General features: G+C 40.9%; 2 protein-coding genes across 5 annotated transcripts in view; one reads left to right on the top strand and one right to left on the bottom strand.

The window, feature by feature from the left end:
• The window catches only part of LOC111246207 (ubiquitin carboxyl-terminal hydrolase 2-like), a 114,466-nt gene extending 97,831 nt beyond the window's left edge, over window positions 1-16,635 (bottom strand). Inside the window, exons 1-2 of one of the 3 annotated variants that reach the window (XM_086984766.1) lie at window positions 16,256-16,635; window positions 15,615-15,784 (exon numbers count right to left, since the gene is read on the bottom strand). The gene's annotated coding sequence lies outside the window, so the exon portion shown is untranslated. Of the gene's footprint in view, window positions 1-2,240; window positions 2,603-15,614; window positions 15,910-16,255 lie in introns of those variants that run through there. The other 2 variants (XM_086984768.1, XM_022795435.2) reach the window with 2 other exon arrangements.
• Window positions 5,972-14,581, top strand: LOC147756541 (uncharacterized). 2 transcript variants are annotated; one of them, XM_086984770.1, is made up of 7 exons: window positions 5,973-6,745; window positions 7,658-7,717; window positions 9,245-9,389; window positions 9,661-10,069; window positions 10,455-10,676; window positions 11,909-12,277; window positions 12,749-14,581. In XM_086984770.1, exons 1-7 carry the CDS (start codon window positions 6,596-6,598, stop codon window positions 12,942-12,944), a joined length of 1,551 nt encoding a protein of 516 aa, XP_086840896.1. In that variant the 5' UTR covers window positions 5,973-6,595; the 3' UTR covers window positions 12,945-14,581. The 2 variants fall into 2 exon arrangements, with proteins under 2 accessions (XP_086840897.1, XP_086840896.1); XM_086984771.1 differs by lacking the exon at window positions 7,658-7,717 and having other exon boundaries at window positions 5,972-6,745.
• Window positions 16,636-22,214: the final 5,579 nt, after the last annotated feature.

Below are 22,214 nucleotides of genomic sequence, written 5' to 3' on the forward strand. Positions count from 1 at the left end.
ACAAACAAAAGGTATGATTTTTAACAACGCTCCCACACCACAACACGGGTAGTGCTGCTTCAGCGTTTTTTGTGCCTACGGAAAATAAGCTCTTGGAACGATCGACAGAAAAACAACGATACTTTCTCTTTGTTGAAGGGCAGTCGACGTTTAGATCAGCAAGTAGACAGCACACATATGCCTGGCCAAAAAAAGTTTGCCTGCGAATTTTCCCTTTTATTTCAGTACGAATCATATTATGCAAAGTCGAGCGCCATGTTCGAGTCCATGCAAAGTTTGATTAAAAAAAAAAAAAAAAAAAACTGCTCAGGACCAGTGGGACAGGCAAGTGAGTTGTAGATTCATTTGACGGTCCAACTGGTTATCGTGTTGGGGTGCGCTGGGGTGCTCTTTACATTGTATCATTGATGTCACGGCCATGAGGTTTGTTGAGATAGATCACAAAAATTTCAAAGATAGGAATCAGAGTGTCTTGGTGATTATTTAGAAAGAAATTTTTGGGTGGGACTCCAGTCAGTCCGAGTGACTTGGGTGTCACTCGGACTGACTGGGGTGTTTCCAGGTTTTCCAGAAACGCCGAACAAAAATCCTTCATGATGTAACGACGTAAAGTATAACGAACACAGTAGAAATATCAACGATTGTTATTACTGTTTATTTAAGTAACCTGTTTCCTGCTACTTTGCATTAAACATACAATGCTCCACTAGCTTGATTTCTGTATAGTCTTATTTCATAATTTACTGCCACGTTGCAGTGTCAGTAATACATTATAATAAGCTTACGTTTGATTTCTATAAATTCAAATACGTGATTTATCTAATACGGGGCAATTAGACTTCCTTAATGCAGATTTAGGATAGTTTCAAGGAATGTCAGAAGATGTTAGAAACAAATAAAAGATTGCAAGTGAAAAGAAGACCGTGTCTATTAAAGTTTTTTTTTTCTTCTTCTGCTGTTATAATAAAGAATAGAGTAAGAGCAAACTCTCTATTTTTTCTGGTAAGAGTGATTTCCAAGGTCGCCTCAGAAATAGGGTGACGACACATATCGTACGACAGGAAGAGGTAAGCTGGATAATGCTTATACGCCATAGTTTGTATACACATGTGTAACACATAACATAACTTCTCCGTTCTAGTATAATTGATTCAGTATCTAGCCAAGTTGTTCATTATTAGTAAACGCCGTAACATGTTCGAGGTATATATGTTGAACCTAGCATTTAATTTATGTCCGAAACGAGCCTGGACCTTTAGCTGTTCTCTAGAGAAACGGTTTGCCTAAATCTTAGTGGAAAAAGTTCTATGATCAAATAGATAAAATATAGAGTAAAATGCAACGATTTAAATACAGCGTACACGTGATATATCGAAGGTATACATGGATAGCCTTATTTTGTGCAGCAGGCACATCAAAACCTAACTACCCAATATTTTTCAAAACTTCATAGATGAGCGCAAACCCAAACATCAGCTGCACGGACGAAAGAAAACTGTGTGATCCCTTCTTACAGTTCCATAATCTCGTTAGGTACAAATATGGAAACAATTATCCTATGATTGATTAAACCGTCTTTAATGTAAAAAGTGCCGCTTTCACCGTTATTCAAGTTATTCATCATCGCGAACTCAACCACCGAACGCCCCCAGCTATGACAGCTGGGACACCTCTTATGGCGTCGAGGTAGCAGCGCTAAAAATGTAGCGCGGACTCTGCCAGCAATGATCTCCTAGCCCGTTGCCTGCTCTGTGTGCCTGCCGTATGCGTCGACAGTTCATCACGAGCTCAGGAAGGATGACCGCTTCCTGAGCGGCAAATGTTCAGCTATCTCTACATCGAAATCAGTTAATATTTTCATATCAGAACATCATTAACGCCTCTATTCGTTTCACCCCAATTCAAGCTTAGCTCCAACTAGAAACTGCTATCGTTCGCGTGATGGATAGTGTAAAAAGGCTGCCAGTTCTGCTAGCTATTCCAAATACGATCAGGTGTCGCCAGTGATTACCTGATACATGCGGATACAGACACCTCAGTTTTCCTGAAACTTTCATTCGTCGGAAAACTCTCCGTCCCGTCGACTGTAATATTATTTATTTAATTTTATAACATTTCTGCAGATAGAATTTATTCAACATTAACTAAGCTAACACGGTCATATACTACTACTACTACTACTACTACTAAGCCAATGTCCATAAAAAGGAGTCTTTTGCTCGAGAACGTTTTATACTTACCACCATAATATAGTTCATTCCCGAAATACATGCTATCACAAGCCGTCAGACCACATTTACGTAAGAAATGTTGATGCCATTTGTTGGTGATCGATCAAGTAAAATCGTTTCCAATACGCGCACTTCGCACTTGGCCTACACGTATATTTCATTCCATAACAAATCCAGTCTACCTTTGGCTTTATCTCTTTGTTGATTTACCTCTGTATCCAAGAACGCACGAATTCATCTCGCTATTAGATTTAGAAGGCCATCTTTGTTGTTGTTAATTTTTCTGTTAACAGAAGCTGGAAACGTTTGATCGCGTATGTGTCGGAGGGCTGGTATCTTCGCAGCCCGGAAAGGACAAACACCGTTGCGAACAGTGCGCGCCCGTGTAGTCTCAATACAACGCGGCTGTTCTTTTTCGAGGTTTGTGAGTAGCGTCCTTGCCCTCTCCCTCGACAGCATCTGTCCTGCCTCACGAAAGATCGTTCCATTTTCGTCCGTCCCTTGCTCTCCTCTTAGGTGTGCCCCGTCTCGTGCAAGCATTATGTAGTCGCGTCCAGATCCCCTGAGCTATCGGTCAGCCCTCTCCGGTGCTCATGGCGCCGTGCAGTGAGTAGACGTCGCTCCCATGGTTTAGGTATATCCGACTGTCTAAAACTCGAATCCCCTTAATCACCCCCCAAAACAACCAACTAAACCCATTATCCTACTTTCCACAGTGACTTCCCCTCTCTCCTGTTCCCATTCGGCCCCTTGCCTCCGGGGTGGACACGCTCCATAGCTTGGCGCGCATATTGAACAGCGCGGCAAGGCCATGATGCGCTGATTTAGACAACACCAATATCTGTGTTTAGCCAACAAAGAAACTTGAAGAGATAATCTCTTTCATCATAGCAATACGTCGTCATACTGAGCAAAACATGTAATTTTTCAATTAGTACTGTTATTATAACAATCACCTGTAGAGGTTTGCTGTAAGTCTTTCAAAGTGCACGGAAAGCAAACACATTTCAGAACATTTAGTATATATTGACAGCACGGTCCATCGAAGGATAAACGGAGATATGAAGCCGACAAATGTATTTAGATGGCATACATTTTCCACAAGCTTAATTTACCTGTCACTAAGTGAAAGCTCGAATCAATCCTAATTCGAGCCTCTTGTGCGCTACGCAGAACCTGATGAATTTTAGGCCATCATTACTTCTCATTAACATATTAAATTTTAGTCGCTAAAAAGTACTTAAGGCTCTTCGCCAAAATCAATCGCAATTCCATCACGACATACTAATTCTGGGAAAGCAAGCTTTTTCCGTACCTGCTTAACATGACTATGATCAGAGCCTTTCTGCTGTGGAATGGTCCGTGGACATGATGTTCAGGTGAATCCTGACGTAGTGGCTGATAGGTTGCGTGACTTCGTCGGATGAACAAAATCACCGGACAACGGCACAAGGCGCGACCTTCTCGAGGGGACAACCTTGTCACCTTTGGATCAGCTACCCTGTCCGCAAAGACTCTAACATCGGTTCGGCTGAACGAATGTGAGCTCTGGATGGAATGAACTTCAGCAAAGGGCGCATATGTTTGCACACCGTTTGTAAGGGGCGCAGATGTTCCTTCGTGGAAACGACACTTCGGCTGCAACTAAATAATCGCAATAGAATTACGTTGGAACATTTAGGGGCTCCTTTGTGAGTGTCTTATAGTTGAGCAATGATTTATTTAAAATTTAGGAGAACTTTTTGCGCCGCAGCGAAGTGGAGCCCCCTGGTGACATAAACGAAGTCAGACAAAACCAGCGCCGGAACGCTGAATGTATCGATTCCCCATGCTGAATACGCGGGCGATCGTGTATGGTGATTGTTAAATACAATGAAAGATACGTGTTCGACGACCTCGCAGGTAAACTTTCGCCGCAGCAGTATCCCAAAGTAGACTTTTAACGCGGTCTAAATCGAGGACACAGTGTAACTCCTGCCTTGCCTTACAATTGCTTCACCGTTATATCCAGAAACCGAATCACTCGTGCCGTTAGACCAGCTTCGTTCCCACAAGTAGATCGTCTTCTTCCTAAACCGCCCAATAAATCGTCCGGGTAAATGCAACAAAGTCTACGCAAGTGATGAACACGCGAATAGCCAAAAACAATTTGAACAATTCGAATTCTTTTTTATGGTTCGAAATTTATACCGAGAACTTGTCCCTAAACCTACGAAGAAGGAGACGAAGGAAAAAAACTCCTATAAGTCAATTTTGTATTAAAAGGCAAAATTGAACTTGATATTTGGACACATTGTTTTTCTCGTCGCCTCGTATTTCATACTGTTTTGCCTCCAAACGCAACGAAAGCAAAAGAAACAAAACGCATGCCCCTACTTCTAACATGTGTCAACTCAAACAAAGTAAGAACTTGACATACGCAACCAGTTTTCATTTCAAACCAAGACATAGTACACTAAGAAAACTTGAGCTACTTCTTGTTCAAACGATGCTGCACATATTGAGCAGGACGATGTACTAGGTAGGTTGAAAAGTACCTATGACGGCTTAGATTTAGGTCCAAAGAATAAATTACCATATTCGTCCTTAACTATCCCTCCAAATATTTCGACTTTTGAGTTTGGCGCCGCCATTAAGCACTGCATCGGACCCGTGCTAACTTCCCGCATGAAACGACGTGCGTCGTTGCCTACACTCGACCATTACGTACCCCTATGATTAGCAGGCAAATACGTTACACAGTAGGCTATCATCACAGGTACAGCTAGCCCTCTCTACCGATACCAAATCAGCCAATTAAAAAAAGTCAGCTTCTTCTGTTTCGAAGCGATAAACAGCCTTTTGGTCGGCACGAAGGGCAACATCAGATAGAGGCCCATATTTCGTAGCGCAACTTGCCTCGATGATCGCGGATCCGTGCGAAAAATTAGCTTTCCAACAAAGTTAAATTTCGGCCAGACCTTGAGCCATCATATGTGTCCCTGCTTTGCACCTAGAAACGGCACACGCGGTGCACATTTCGCCTTCTGCTTGTCCCTATATACATTTCATACATTGGAAAATGATGGTAACTTTTTTAGTTTAATTTGTTAAACCGATGACCCCTAATGGACTCGTGAAGTCTATTTTCTCGAAGACAGGCTCGTTAACTTGCACACGAATTCAGTCAGCCTTGGAATAAACTGGACGTAATTCGTTGAGTTTAAAGAGGTTCGTTCTGACACGGTCTGAATTCGAACGGCGTTAAGTTATCGTTCGAGCATGAACTACTTGAAATAACAGACTTTTAAGACATGATAAGGTTTCTCTTGAAGCATGCTAGGAATAGCTTTTCTCACACAGGCGATACTCGCCTAAAAGACACTTCAACAAACAGCTCTCGCTCCGTTTACTATTTACATACATCGCAAATGCTGAGCAAGTCAAATATACATAGAGATCATATACAACTAAACGTATGTCATCTCTGCCTCGCTAAATCATTGTATAGTAGTTAGGGCTAAGGCGTTCGAGGACCTGCTTAGTATGAATAGCACATAGACTATTAAGTTTTTGGTTTTGGAACGGTTCGTCTATTTGTGGGACAGCTGTAACGCTCGTAGATATGGATGCACTTGCGGTGTCGTCACAGACGGTGCGTGATCACATGACAATCCGCAACGCGTTACTGAACGCCGATACATCTTGATAACGACGTGCGACTATGAATCTGATATCAAACCAGCAACTAAGCACGTGCACGAAAATGTCGCAGCAAGTCGAGCTATGAAGAGCATCGCGTGCCGATAGCAGTCATTTCGGTTCTAGCTGATAGGGAGAAGTTAAGTGTCCTAGTGAAAACGACGTTTTACAAGGCGAAAACGGTTCAACACGGCACGTAAAACATGCTTTGTACGGCTTATGAGTGGATTTGCCAAGATGTAGGCAAATCACAGTTGTAGGGCTACTTCAAGTATTCGTCCTCTCGTCGCCTCGCTATGTTCCACAGAGACCCGTTGGGTACAAGCGTGACACTTTGTTTCATGTCTGTTACCTGTTGATGCTTCGTAACAACTAATCGAAGTGGAGCAATGACAAGGCTCAATAAAATCGGAATCGTTAGGAGCACGACGTTGTGTTGAGCCACCCGGCAAGTGAAAATGCCCACGCAGTCTTTCCGTAAATGAGAAATTGTTGCCAATTAGAGGAGAACGAGTCTGGAGTATCTGCTACGCGATCACAGTATCGTCGATTTATGAGGTTCTCAAATTCATTGTCAAAGTTTCTACCAGCTCTGTAAGGGTTTTTAACTTGAACGGCCCGTAGAGAACTAGAATCGGCTTACTGATTTCATGTGAACAAATCTCGGCTTCAACAGTGCCAAAATGCAACTGAAGACCGGTCGTCGATTACGGTTAACAGCATGTATAGCCGGTATTATTGGCGGGCTGGGCCAAGCGATGCTTGCATTTGGTATCTATGAAAGAACTCAGACGAATATCGATGCTACTATGGCAGCTGGCATGGCCATATCGGTGAGCTGTTGTATATAAATAATACAAAAAAAAATCGTTTTTAATTTAGCTAGTAGAAGACAGACACTGTCGCATCCAAATTAGAAATGTATATTCCAGAAGGACGATAATGGTAGCCACTGATCTATGTAAACGTTCGGTTTGCACTATTCGGAATAGACAGAGATTTTGAAAGTTTTATTCCTTTTATGGACTGAAATACTTATTACCGATTATAATTAATCATTATCCATTTTTCACTTTATAGCGGCATAAAGGCGTTTGGCTTCGAAGAAGCAGTTGTGTTTTTTTTATCGATAATGTACTGTATACATAATGCCCAACAGCAAGCTAACGGCCGCCCATGAAACTCAGAGCGACGTTTCAAAGAAGCTAGAGCTTAGTCAAAGAAATATCACGTTTATATATTTCCATATGCGCCGCATGTATGCCGCTATTTTCCAGGTATAAACAAATGAAAAACGTAGTCACTGAATGAAGAGGCAAGCCGCCTGACGGGACTACTATTATTAATCGATACGAGACGCTATAAAATCAAGATCAAGCGAAATTGGTTCAACTTGTAACAACTAAAAGGCAATAAGGGCTACCCCTGAATCACTTGTCGTCCTTCGAGGCCTGATGATAATTGGTTCAAAAAAACTTAATGACGAGCATTCCACGCACGATCGTACCTATAAATAATTAATGTTTCGCCTTATAGACGCCGAGCTTGTGCATGTATTCCAATAGAGTGTGAAAGCTATTAGAGGTCTGCATGCACCTCTCGGGTAGGAAGACAACAGACACATGGAATTTACCGTCCCGTAAACTGTAAGGGCTACGGTCAATGTGAGAACAGATTCGAGCTAGATGTATCGTATTCGCAATACTGCATAGATAATACTCGCCATGTATGAATCTTCATTTCAGAATTTCGTTGTAAGTCTCGTACTTCTTGGCCATCATGGCATCCATATCTACCCTCCGATTGTGAGTATCGTTTATAGCTAGAGCTTTCAAGCGTTAAGTAGAAAAGTTATGCTGGAGTTAGGTGAAGCATTGCGGTCTCTGGTAATGAATGACGTACATTTTATAATTTAAATAGTGTTTAACTTACTAAATTTTTTAGATGCACATGGGTCAGAAATTGAATGCAGCTTACGTTACTGGTTTATCTATCTGACAAATCTTCAAAAGGCGGATCTATATGGGCCATCTAAATACTTTTCTTGCATTTCATGGCACCGTTTTTGAACGATAACGAAGCAAAACAACCAACCGTTGTTTAGTTTTGCCTGTACATTTTCAAAAGTTAACCGGAAGCAAGATAAGTTTCATAAAAATCATTACATTGAGTTATACTACCTGAGTACTTCGGGACCAGAATGACTAGGGATATATACAATAACCATTACATTGCGAAGATACATGAAACTGGATGCCATTGATATATAAAAAAAAAACCGAAAAAAAAGTAGGCAGCCCTATAGTACAATCCACCTTTGTAGAAATGAATATGTTAAGTTAAACTAAGGCATCGTATCTTCGTCGTTGTTACCTTGAAAAGAAGTTCTGTTAACTTTATCGGCATAGCGTGTTGTTCGGCGTTGTGGAAATCAACGTTGTGGAAACCTACACTGCATTGCAGATAGTCGAAATCTTCGATCAGGGACTATCACAAGCAATTATTTCTATCATAACCATGTATAACTTCAATAGTTATATTCTACAGACCTTAACGCGGTAACATTGGCCAAAGAGAGTGGCGCGCACATCATTTAATTTCTTCAAGACAATGTAACATGTAGGACTTACGCCATTTATAGTCTAGAATCACTCTATGTTACACAACTTCGTATGTTCCTACGGTGGACGAACCATAGTCTATGACTTGCCAAATTTGGCAGTAAATTATTATATATGGCATAGTCGTACCCTTATCTATAAGAAAAAGGAAAGTTGTTTTTGCTTTATTGAATGACTGATGTTTTTTTGCATAAAATTAGTAGCAATCTATATAGTCGCATCTTTGCTACCATTTTATAAGAACTATGAAGACCAACAATGTAAGGATCTTCAACTGATAATTTTCGTAATTCAAGCGAGTCTACTTAAGCCGCATAATAGAAGAGGCGCCGACGATAATACCACTCCATTTTTTCCTCATCAGTTGCGCCGGTTCTTTTCAACGAAGCAAACATTCGATCATCCACCCCGGTTTGTGACAGATAGAGATTAGCATGTGTGTACCATTTTGTAAACTGATAAATAATAACCGATGTTATTTGACTGCTGTGAAAAGCATTAGCGTATGTCTACTGGATGAAGATCCTAAACACACATATTTTACTAGAGCGTACAGACAACGCGAACTTCGCGAACGAAACGGTTGAACGGGAAACTTAATATGCTTTTTGACATCGTTCATCGCTGAAAGAATCACCAACTTTCGGTATCCATTTAACCAACGGTATCCATTTAACGATAAAAATACATTGATTGATTTGTGCTCTTCAGAAGTCTTCAATAGGCTGTCTCTTCATAGGAGGAATTCTTATTAACCTAGTTGGTGTTGCCGGGTTGCTGCTTAATGAGAATGCAAGTTTTGGGGGCGACATGACGGATCACCTTCTCTTCGATAGTCGTTACCCGCAAGACTACGGTTAGTGCATATATTTAGTTTCTATTGCAATTCTATCGCTTATCGATTTCATCGCTTCGTTGCACCACTGGCGACGTTCTCTGCTGCACAAAATTTCAGTTCTCATAGCAAAAGGCCAGTTCGAAGGTTATCTCCAATAAGTCCCTCTTGAATGTACCTATCTGATCTCAAAAACTTACGTACTGCCAGCAAATGGTCTAACACATTTTAAACTACGTCGAGTAAATCTGCCTAAAAAACTAATTATTCCGCCGTCACATTTTTGCTGCAGCCTTTACAGCACTATTCTACATCTCTGTGTGTTTAAGCTGTGTATTTGCCGCGGGCCTAGCAACCTACTTCTTAATTAACGTTCCTAGTGGCCTCTGTTGCGAAGCGGCATCGGAGATGAGCACTTCCGCGTCGATGAAACGCGCAGACCCAGAAGCGCAGAATGACGCTATTCACACAGTATTAGCAATGGGTGCTCCCGTGAAATGCAGCGACCCAAAACAAACAGTAAACTTCACAAATCGTATACCTGAAACACTTTCTACAAGTTCGAGCTCCAGTGATGTGTCACAGGTGGATGGCAATTCATTCTGTAGCGCTCAGAGCGAAGGAATTTCGATCGGAGGAAGCAGCGAAGGTACCCTTACAGATAAAAGGCAGTCGGAGCCCGTTACAGCCGTAGAAGACAGGTAAGATATTGTGTGCGCAGATCATGGACGCACAGTTGTAACGTCTTTGGCATCTGAAGACCTCGAATTAATTTGCATTTACTTTGCATCGACTTCAGCAATCAAACTTCTCATAAATCTATAAAATACCATTGAAACAGCAGCGTGTACCTCTTGTATTAACTATACCTCATCAATTCGGGTTACCAAGTATTTTTATTATATTTAACAGTTATCCAGATCGATAGAATCCTTATCCAGTAATCCTATTGGATTCCTTGCAAAATAACATTTTGATTGCTTTGCGCAGCTACCTGGAGATTCATAATAAATTCATATAATTTGTATACCATTATACCAGTAATGCACTAATGTCTTCCATGTTCTCAATTAAATAACGGTTTAGGATTAGCTCTCAGGCCCAACCATTGCCAGCCGCACATCACATAGAGTCTGCAGAAACGCAAGCACTGTCGCCCAGCTTTACAAGGTACCACACCATAGGAAATCAGGACTTCGCGTCATCTAAAAGCACGACTAGATGCCGCAGAAGCAACAAGGATCACCTGAGTAGGACCAAAGCAGAGACGTCTCTGGGCCAACCCTTGTGCACAAGTACCCCTTTTCGGTAGGTCTAATACGTGTTAAACATGCAGAAGCTTCGACCCGCGCCGTTCGAGGCATGTCTGTAGGGTAAATGGCGATTCTATAAATTGACCACTGCTCTGCTTAACAAAAACCGAAAATAGCATTTGTCTGGCTTAGTTTTACCGCATTGCTTATCAGAAAAAAATGTTTTCGGTAAACGTGTTTTTCAAGAAATTGAAGCATCACCTTTAAGTTACTTTACGGCTTTTAAAATTTCAAATTTTTGAGAAAACATATGGTTTTGCTGGCGACATATAAGCAATGCTGTATGCATCGGAGGTAGTCGAAAGCGACGGCGGAGATTTGTAATCTTAACGGTCCGGTTTCATATCTAGCAGGATACGTACAAATCTATGCAGCCTTGCGTTTAACAGTTTGCTAATACAATACATTATTATTATTATTCTTACTGTTGGACTTTACAAGTAGAAGCTCAGTTCTCGGCAGAAAAATGCCTAGTTAGTGTATAATACTTGCTACATAACGCGTCAACAACTTCAGAATGACTGATAGTTCCGGGAACATCATAAGTTAATGTTCAAAATTTCGACCAAGGACACCTTGCCAGGTTGAACATTCCAATTTACCTATTAATTTTTTCACGACAAACTAAAATCCCTATAGTAGCAAGGCGGCCAGATTCGTGTTGCATATGCTTACCTGTGCAAGTACGTTTTTAATAATTGGCCAAGCATCTCAAAAACGACTAGTCCCGAAAAAAATGCTAAATATAGAAATTTGCAATGCGCCTTTGAATGAGCGATCTGCTGTTGCCAACAGAAATGTTTAGTTTAAATCATATATTGCTATAAAAAAAAAATATGCAAAAGATTAACATCGCTAAACTACTCGGTAGTTTTTACTTTTTGCATTATTAAAATGGCATACTATTTTTTTTGCCTTCCTCATGCACGAAAAGGCAGGTAGATGAAACGTACTGGCCTATTGTACACTGAGTGAGTAGGTAGGTAGGTAGGTAGGTAGGTAGGTAGGTAACAGTATTGTTCAGGCGGGTCCAGCTGAGAAGTCACTGAGCCCACAAGCTGACGAAAGAAGTAGAAAGAAATTAGCGCCTATATTATGTATGCAGGGCAGTAACAAGTCGGTAACATTATGAAAGCAGTTATGCGTTTGCTAAAAGAACTTAGTGTAATGAAGTTACCGCATTATGTAAAAATAAATTGTCATTTCTTTTCACGTTAATCAACACAGAGCGCGTAGCAGTTCCGGGGAGTTTTCGGTTCCTGCAACTCCTCCACCGCCTCCCCCTCCCCCGCTCACCCCTCTCCCTCCTCTCCCTTCGCCTCCTCCCCCTCCTCCTCCCCATTCCCCTCCCTCTCCCTCTCCCCCTCCCCCTCCTCCCCCTCCTCCCCCTCCTCCTCCTCCGCCACCGCCACTTCCTCCTTCAACAACTCCTTACAAACATTATGCTAGCAAGTCAGATGCTAGGAGCACCAGGCACTACTTTAGGGACATTCCTGAACACTGGAACATAGCCCCGATACAAACGTTCAAAAAAACGCGTACAGACATTTCCGCTTCAACAAGCTTTAGAGGCTTACCTAACGCACTTCTAAATGAGTGAGTACAATTAATTTTTTCATGTATATATTCAATAATAGTAGAATATGGTAACCTAGCTAGGTGTGAAAGGTTAACTAGGATGACAACTGGCCTTTTTATTGTCTTTTTTTTTTTCGAAACAATGCTTTCATTCCTTCTATTATAGCAGATTGCCGAGATCCAATGGCGATCGCTAACATCTCGACTGCTTAAACGCGTAGACCTGTTGTTGTCCACAGGTTTTCGGAACGATTTCTTTCTATTTAAATATGAGAAAAAGCTTACCCAGGAATAAAGCTTTTGGTACAGAATTTTCTCGGTAAACGGACTGAATTAAAACGTATCTGCCTCTTCGCATGATCCCGCGATATAACTCACTTCATACGATGAGACGTGCATATAGTAAGTTCCAATTAAACAGGATTGCTATACATAGTGTCTATGTCCACCCGTCGTTTATCTGTCGGTGTATATATATATATATTACAGAGTACTATCCTTCGACACAAGGAAACTTACGAAATCGAAAAGAAGGATGTCGTGTACAAATTCGTCGGAAACTCAGTTTCCCGAAGGCTCATCGATTTATGGGGCTAAGGCCGCAAGCAGCTCTGGCGCTACTATCGATCACTCAACGCAGACATCACTAACGGACAAACAGCAGTATCAAAACAAACCCCTATAGTAATGATCCATTACTTTAGGCGTTTGAATATCTTTTTCTATCTATATCTCTGCTACCCTCATATCTATACATTATTGATAATATTATAAAATACGATACACTGATTTTTCCGTGCAGTGGCTCTCGGGTCAACAAACAAATTCAGTTCTCAGTTAACTTAATGCTAACATAATATTAGATGGTTAGTTATTAAGCAAAAGAGTATTCATTTATATGCTATCACCCTGAGAGAAGCGGCAAAAAGGAGGATCAACGTATTGATTTCGTGCAGTTCGCTCCGGCTGCATATTAGGCTGCATTCGTTTGTCTGAAATATTTATATTTACCATCCTATATATATATATATATATATATGTATATATATATATATTAGAGTAATATATTTCCTCATAATATAAATCAGACAGCAGATTTAAAAGCAATTATTATTATTATTATCGTTGCTATCCCTTTGCAACTGTATAGTAGTCCCAATAATCGACGAGCCCACTTACTGGCCAAATTACCTTACATCATTGCGTCTTAGTAAAGCAGAGAAGATCTGAAACAATTCAGACTGTAATTCACTGTTTGATTACGCTGTTTTTGTTTCGACCTAACCGAAGGTCAACGCAAGGTTTTTCGTGTTCTGATAATATAAGACATTATATGATTTCGCTTATTTTGCATTAATCTTTTACTGCTCAATACGATACTTGACAGCCTTTCATGCTAATGTCAACATTACCTTATTTTCAATGCATGCATTGCTGGATCAGGTATGCTGTCGGGTAATAATTCTGTTTTTCAATTAAGACGTTTAATGCGGACAGTCCCAATAAAACTGCACGCATGGCTGATAAAAGATATGAGTGCAATAAATTTTAATAGGTCATCTTACCATTGGATACCGAAACGATACAAATTGTCTACATATTGAAAGCTTTTCGAGAAACCTAATTGCTTTGTGCTCAATCAAACAGACATCGTTCACAGAGGAGAGAGGCATGCAAAGGTAAATTGGCTATCGGATTTTGTATTAACGACCTGAGGAAAATGTTTGCAGTGTTTACTATTGGAACAACCAAGTAACTGATTCCTTCACGAACGAACTTGTCAAGTGGGTCTATAGCCCATTTTTTGCAAAGCAATACTTTAAATTTTATTCACATTGACGCATCGTCCAATCGGTATGGGTATGTTTTTCAGTAAAAATAAAACTATTCCAATTGCGATGAATAGGTAAAGGGTTCTTTATCGGCAAGTGGGAAACGGGTCGAGAACTTAATGGGGATGATAGTACAGCTCTAGGAGCACACACAGGAACAATTCTTGGTACAAAAAGTAAAGCATGAATCTCTAAGATCGTATACAAATGGCAAAAGGACGCTTTTTAAGCAAGACGATGCGGGTCCTTTTAGAAAACAACACACTTGTCTGCCTGACTCGTTTAAGCAGACATCATTTATTTCAGGGCCCGAATGTTAAATAATATGCAGCAAGTATTGTATTCTTGGTTTAATAACTAGATCCGCAATTTTTAAGTTCGGTCATATATATATATATATATATATATTATATATATAGCGTGTCTGAGTTACGCTCAGACTCATGCCTTGTTTCTAAGACCTTAAATAAAAACTGTAATTTCAATGAGATTTGTTGCATGTGCTAGAACTGTCATCCCGACAATCCTGTTTGTTCGAGATAACATTCACCGCAATGAAAGCTCCAATTCAGGACCTAAACCATCAACTAGCCGGCCTCAAAATATTCTTTCTTCCTTAATCTTAACCTTTTTAATAGTAACCGTGCACTGAGTGATATTAGTAGAGCTCACTTAAATGTTGCTCAAACACGGTGCAGTACTAACGGAACTGAATTTTGGGCCGATAGCAAGTTAAAAGTTAAAAGTCCTAAACATACAAGAGCTTAAAACAATCAGAGGTATTAAAGGGTGTAGAAAATCTAAAAAAATCATTGGAGCTCATTCGAATTCCCCAATAGGTAACTGATACTCTTTTTCTCAGAAACGACCGTTAATTTTTATATCAACAACTTAAGTGTATACATATAAAGTGAAACATGACTTGTGAGTCATTTTTTAAGCAATTTTCAAGCCATTTAAATCTAAAGCCCATTGAGGATTTTCCGTTTTACCTCATAGAAGTTTTCCAGAAGTTGCATAATATCCAGCAATAACGCAGATCGTCGATTTTTTCCACAAAGAAAAAGAAGTTTTAATGAACGTTCAGCGCGGAAAGATTGCATAACAGTTGATCTTCACTCAAATTTCGACGACTTTATCATTTTGTTTCAAAAAAACCCGGCTTTCTTTTGATACCACGAATAGCGGACGAACGCATATCGGTGACGGCGAACAGTCTCCCAAAATTTTCTCTATTTTTAATGCGTCACCCTGAATTTAAACTTTGTATATTATTTGTTAGATGTATCGTTTATCTGAGACAAAAGAACTACGGCGAAATTAATTGAGTACGCACAAGCTTCTAATTCAAAACACAAACGACAGTACGTGCCGATAACGTCTACTACGATATTTGCCCTATCGAAGAAGTTTATTAAACAGAATTTACCTGATATCACTTGAAACCATGAAACAACGTCGTATTAAAGGTATAGAACGGGGTGAGGATAGTTTCTTTGCGTTCATTTTTTCGAGGTACTTACCACTTCCTTGCTTCTTGACTGTGACGGTATATGCACTCTGCGCAGAAGGTATGCTGTTAGCATCAGTCGAGTATTGTTCTGTTTTTTTACGATGGCCGAATACAGTTGCAAGCAATTTAGCATGAGGATCCAAGTGACGGTCGTGATTATCCGTCAACGTCGTCGTCTCCCTTGATGAGTCAGGTGATTTTGGCATTTAAACAATAAGCAATTTAGCGGGTAGTCTCTCGTTGTTTGTCAGATCAGTCACACAAAATGGCTGTTTAGTTCGGACCCGATGTTTGGCTACTTCAAACTACTCAAGGCTCTTAAGTGCAAATGAGTCTCTTTAGGGCCTAAACGACCGACGAATAATAGAGGAACGTAAATCATGAGGAGATGAACCTTAACAGATATTTGCGTTGTACACACTTAGTGACGATAACAGATGATCTTGATATCTTCATAAAAATTAAACGTACGATTAACTTACAGCTGTTAATAATCATTTTCAACGAATTTAAGATTTAAGCACTGATTGAAAGTTGGATCTCTAGATAAAATTTGTACTGACTTAATGTACTGACTTAATGTACGGAATAAAAGCAGGTGAAATATGTCGGGTTTATGGAAGTTTCTCTAGAAAAACTTGACAGACTTACCCTAATGTAGAAGTGAAAAGGTACGGTAACCAAAGACGTGTTCCTCAAACGGTGTGAAGAAGTTTTGCGCCGACTAACAGAGTTTCTCCTGGGACTGCAAACAAATCGTCTTCAAGGCTTTACGCGTTTGTCAGTAGAATTTCCCCGGTCAACACCATCAATGTTTGCGTCAGAAATATATTCAGCATTTGAGCATTACGTGCGAGCATTCATCTTTGCGTTTAAGAGAGAACAGTTAACGCAGCAATCTGGTATTTGAAAGGGTTTGCGTATCCTCAGTTAGCGTAATCTAGCGAATAAACACAACGACATAGATTACATTGTTCCTTTTAAGATGAGACATTTGGTTTCCTCTTTTTTTCGGGCCCTACAATCGATGATCAGGTTTATTTGGAGAATGACATTCGCCTTCGCTGCGAGATATTCCCTGTATAAACAGAACCAAATAAATTCATAAAGTCACAACTTCGAACTCCTGTACACAGTGTCAAGAGCACAAATCAACGTATACATCAATGTACTATAGAAACGAGTCATAAATCAAGGCCCACTTTCCAAGTCTAATTCATCCACGTTAGGCTTTACTCATTCTAAGGTTTACTCAATATTTTATGGCGCAAAAGAAAGCATATCGACTAGGTAAATACGAGTTAGAATGAATCGACGATAACAGCGGGTAATTTTAAAAGAATATCGAATAGAAACAGAACGATAGTTTCATGCAGTAATATTAGAGGAGAAGTAGTTCTTAGTACCAATTAGGCGCCAATGAAACATTAAAAAAGCCGTTGAAGTAAAAGGTGTTTTCTGAATGAGGCTGAATCATAATACGTTCCACTATCTCTTCCAATCAGCTACGCAAACTGAACGATCGTGAAGAAGAAGAAGATCACAGCTGTGTTACATTGGGTATTCTTCTTAGCTCAGTACATTTACTAAGTGTTATATTAGTTCGTCGCTTGTCGGATGATCTGAACCAGTTATCGTTTTTGTTATGCAATTGATCTTGATGTTTTCGATAATAACAATGATCTCTTTCGCCTATATATATATATATAGAAAAAAGCCGTCGTAAAAAGGAAATATATCTTTATATTGTTATAGCTATACGCTGTTACCCTGAGGTTTTTGGAATGATTGCAATTCTATTATCTGTTAGGTTTGGCCAATGAAATTATGGCTCTGTGATTACGTTTGCATTGTATTCAGACGAGAAAACTACGGATGAAATTATTTTGATTAGCACAAGGCCCTAATACATAATACCAGCTAGTAGCCACAGTATATAATGGTCGTTGTGGTGGTGGTGTAACGTCTCCTTACACTCAGGACAAGCTTTCGCTGCCTTTAGGTATGCACGGCGTATGCACTTTCGGCAGGAAACACTGGCACGCTAGTAGCGTTATTGGAGTGTTGCTTTTTCTTGCAGCCTTACCCAGTATAGTTGTGAACAAATGAAATATAACAAGTCTCTCTTAGCTCTAAAATCACCTTCGGCTGATTTTGTTGTAGTGCGGGCCATGTTGCTACTTCAGCAGATCGTGTTTGAGCAAATAACTGGTGATCTTCAACTGAAGAGCACAAAAAGAGCTTTTCTTTTTCATCGCAGCAGGTATTAAAATCTGAACGACCGCAATTACATCAAAGCCGCACTGGTAATTGACATAATCGCTGGATCATCTAGAGCGATGACTACTCCCATGTCTGGATTTATGCGGGCCCTTAGGAACAATAGAAGTTACCTAAAAAAGTTAATGATATAGATTACTCGAGAAAGGGCTTAACTTAAGTAGACTTTTTACGGCTGTTTTTTTTTCACTAAAGACTACTTTCAGATGATGTTTTCGACTCTACGTTTCAAGTCAAAATGGTCATTTTTTTTTTGCTTTTCAGCACATACGGACCAGAAGGATTACGGTTTCAGTTGCGCTATGCTTTCTGGAACAGTCGGGACTTGTCAAGAGCTAATCACGCTGGTGCTCCGGTCTTATATGCCCGTGTGTACGGCTGGGTTTGGTGCACTCGATATCTTAAATCAGCTTAGATGGGTTTTTTTTTCCAAGTAAACAACAAAAAGGAAGTTCCATTCGCCAATTATCCGTATGAAACACGTACAGTATTGCTTCAGCTTCCCTTTTTTCATGTACAACAAGAAGTACATAAGCTTGATGCAGTCATTACGTAACGTTGTTCTTAGCTTGATTATCAAAGACAGGCCAATCACATTATCGATTAAAGTACTGATATGAAAATGAAGGAAAAATTAACTCAAGAGTGTCTGCACGGTTTACTTTTTTTTAAGACTTTTCAATCTGCCTTTCTGCTTTTGATAGATAGCAGAGTCACAGTCAACATAATGACTCTGCCAAGGGATAAATCACATCTTGCACGTCCATACATTTCTAAAATCCGATATAAATCTTCCGCATCATTTCACAGGTATCTTTTTAAGCTCTTAATCAGACATTCCTGGGTAGTTCAGTATGCTGCATTTTCGATGGGCTCTCGGAGAATAAAGAGATACAGACCAGCTCTCAGCTGAATGAGGTTTATTGCCCCAATCATGGCGCATCTTGTTACCTCCAATAGGCCGTGTACTGATATCGAACCGTAGAGTGTTCGACACACAGATGAGCTACTATAAAGCGGTAAAGAGTAGTATCATCACGAGTTACAAAGGCAAGAATCGGCTTGGAAAATTATCGTGAATCAGATCGATCAGATTTTGTCATCCTCTGCATAATAATGATACATATAAGTGAACATTTGGGGTATGTTTTGGATGAGAATTGTCGTCAAGCGATTTAAGTAAGAGACTTAAGTTAGATTTTAAAAAATTTTCACTCGACTAGTTTGCACAGTCGTTCCCTGGATTGTTTTAAGCGAGACGAAAAGGAGAAGCTATAGCTTACATTATATTACTTATACAGTCATCAGTTTAAAAAATTACGTACTGTTAACGAAATAAGCCTGTTACATTAATATGAATGAATGAAGGAGGAAGGCAAACGCCAAACATGCTACCCAGGACGTTTAATATAGTAACTTAGGCATTCGCCAGTGAAGTTGCCTGGCCGACCGGAAGATTCACTGCTATATCTATTATTACAAAAATTGAGTCACCATAGCAGAGTACTGAAAAACAAGTTAAATGATTTGATGACTTTCAAATCAAATATCTATCCAGCGATAAATTTTTCGATAAAACAATTGGTCTATATTCGGGTATAGGTACTGGCTACCAATTACGTTCATCACCTACCGAGAAATCAATATGCATATCGTCGAAAGTATGACCTGCAAATGGCCTTAGGTACAGTTAAAGTCAAAGTTCTTTCGCAGCAATTGTGCAATACAATATGGCTAAGCAAACAGGGAGCCTACCCTTGTAGATAGTTGTAAATAACACATTGGTATCTAGAGGCAAACTGCTACCTATCTGTGGCTTGGCTTATACGTCAAACTCAATTGATTCATTTGTTTTGCAGATGTACATATTACCACTAGTTTCAATTGATCTGCCTGTACTCATGCTCTGTGTGAAGTTAACAACCTCCACTTATTGAAAGCTCAAGTACCTGATATAGTTTTACAGGAGTATTTGCAGGGCCTGAAAAAACATCCCGTCATCCATACGCATTTCTCATTTCCCATTATAGACGCGTGAAGCAGATATGTACTTTTTGTGGCGCGGTTATTAGTAGCGACCGAAGGTATATGTGGTCGGCGAATGCAGACCTAGGCAAAAGAATATACGAATAAGCAGATCTTTTTAGCTGAGTATGTTCCATGCCCCGTCAGCATCGATAGAAGGAACCAACCGTAGTTGGAATACAGTGATGTACAGATCCCAATTTCTTGTGAACATACTTAATAGATTCAAGTCACTTAAGCCGATCCCGTCTCTCGAATAACCGTATCGCATTTTCTATCTATCCATACTATCAACAGTCTGAGTCTGCAGTGAGTGAGTGAGATGGATCAGAGAGCTGATTTAAACACTAACTAGTTGGAGTGCTATTCGTTAACTAGGACCGATAACGATGCTCGGTCGTCTGCCAAAATCCCAGCTGAATTGGGAACATGCTATCCCAGGACTCCTGCGTGCGTTTCAGATATTTCAGCACAATTGGAACTATGTTGCGACGGAGACTAACTTTACGTTCTTATTCGCTATACTTTGGTGGTACGTTTCGCCATTCGCTATCCCGCCCATAACCAACCTATTGACGGTGTTCATCTTGACATCGCACAGGTACAGAGGGGCAGCCGCAGCGTTGGCGACAACGCCACTCCGCAAGATCGCATTCTACTCGGCGTTTGGAATAGTGACGTTTAAACGATCAGCCGATGTCTTCTACTTCGGCACAAGTTTTTTGTACAAGTGCATCATCCTCGAATCGAAAATGGGCCCGCGCAGGTTTATCTTTGTCACCATGTTGCTCATGATTACGACTGGCGTGACAAAGTACATCTGTGAGCACACAGACCTAATGTGTATCGCAGGCGGACCGTTCGTGACGCTCATGGCGCTCAAAATTATCACCCACCGCTGGGCGTATGCGGAGCAGCCGATTCGGTTTCCGTATTTGCTGTCCATAATTGCACGCAGGCTCCCATATTTGGAATACCTCATTATTCCTCTGCTTTGCGGTGAGACCTACGACGTGTGCCTCGGGATTATCGTCGGTCTAGCAATATCGCAACTGCGTTTAACGGAAAATCGCAGCCTGATCGGCCTTCTTGGCAAAGTGGTCACCTTGCCCTATACGAGAGTACTATTGCCCGCTCCTCGTAGGGTTGGTCAGGTCGTATTATATTTCCTACCGCGTGTGTCGGCATGTCTATTGGTGGGAGCTAGTATCACGCAGTACTTCTGCCATATTTTTCCGGAAGGAATTAATTTATTCTGTGCAATCCCTTCGGGACAGATTTATCTATTGCTGGTTCCGTCATTCGGCGCTGTCAATCTAACCCACCTGATATACATCTGCAGCACGGCGTACATCGTCATGTACCAAATGCAGAAGATCTTCGTAAAACAGTACATTATGATCATTTATTGCGTGTTTCTACAGGTCGTAACAAATCTTCTTTTTATAGTGTGCACAAATTTAGCATACCGTTGTCCGCCGTTTTCTAACGAGTGTGTGCCTCCTGGAACCGAGATTGTCGGTATATCGTCAACGCTACTAGCTATCCAGGTATTCGCTGGAATAATGCGACATAAAGCAGAATGGCGGAATTATGCGTTGACCGCTCTCCGCGCGTGTGGAGAGGTCGTACTGATCTATGCGTTTCTGCCTGAAGCCGATGCTAGGCTGCATCTTGTAGGGGCTGGTGCCGGGTTTGCGCTCGCATGTACCCACCAACGTCCGCCACCGTTCATCAAACAGCAAGCCCGTCCTAGCGATATTATGATTGAGCGACCCCATTCGAGAATCAGTACGAAGATCACGGGTAGGAAAGATTCCCTGTCACTTGTGACCACTGAAACCGAACGCGACGACCCATCGATCGGCCGAAGGAGAAGTCGCCTCAGAATTACCACTCGAAAAGGAAAAACACCTCCAGTCCGAGTATCGAAGGCGCCTGTAGTTCATGTTTGTCCAACCACTCCCGAGCCAGCCATACCGGTCGTGCCGCCTAAGGTCATCCTCATTTTGGGTAATAATCCACCGATGTATGTGCCGGTTATGCAACAGGGTCAGCAATCCCCTATGGCACGGTCGTCGACAGCACAGATGCCAAACTATCCTCAAAATTCCTCGTCATCAAACTACCCCCAAAATCTCTCGCCCCCACGTTATCCCGCAGGAAGTCCCGGACCAGTACTCCCGACTGGCGCGCCTCCAGCGCGAGCATCACCTCCGCCTCAACCACGATCCGCTCGCCCAGCGCGGCCCCGTTCACCTCGCTAACGGCGAATGAAGTGGACTGGTAAAATTTAAGTTGCCGA

This window comes from Varroa destructor, unplaced genomic scaffold, assembly GCF_002443255.2.
Source record: "Varroa destructor unplaced genomic scaffold, Vdes_3.0 BEIS01000003.1, whole genome shotgun sequence".
Lineage (NCBI taxonomy): Eukaryota > Metazoa > Arthropoda > Arachnida > Mesostigmata > Varroidae > Varroa > Varroa destructor.

Coding starts and splice junctions, on each gene's coding strand:
- LOC147756541 (XM_086984770.1), top strand. CDS start 6,596: ATGCAACTGAAGACCGGTCGTCGATTACGGTTAACAGCATGTATAGCC. Junction 6,746..7,657: donor CAGCTGGCATGGCCATATCG/GTGAGCTGTTGT, acceptor TCTTCATTTCAG/AATTTCGTTGTAAGTCTCGT. Junction 10,070..10,454: donor GTTACAGCCGTAGAAGACAG/GTAAGATATTGT, acceptor ATAACGGTTTAG/GATTAGCTCTCAGGCCCAAC.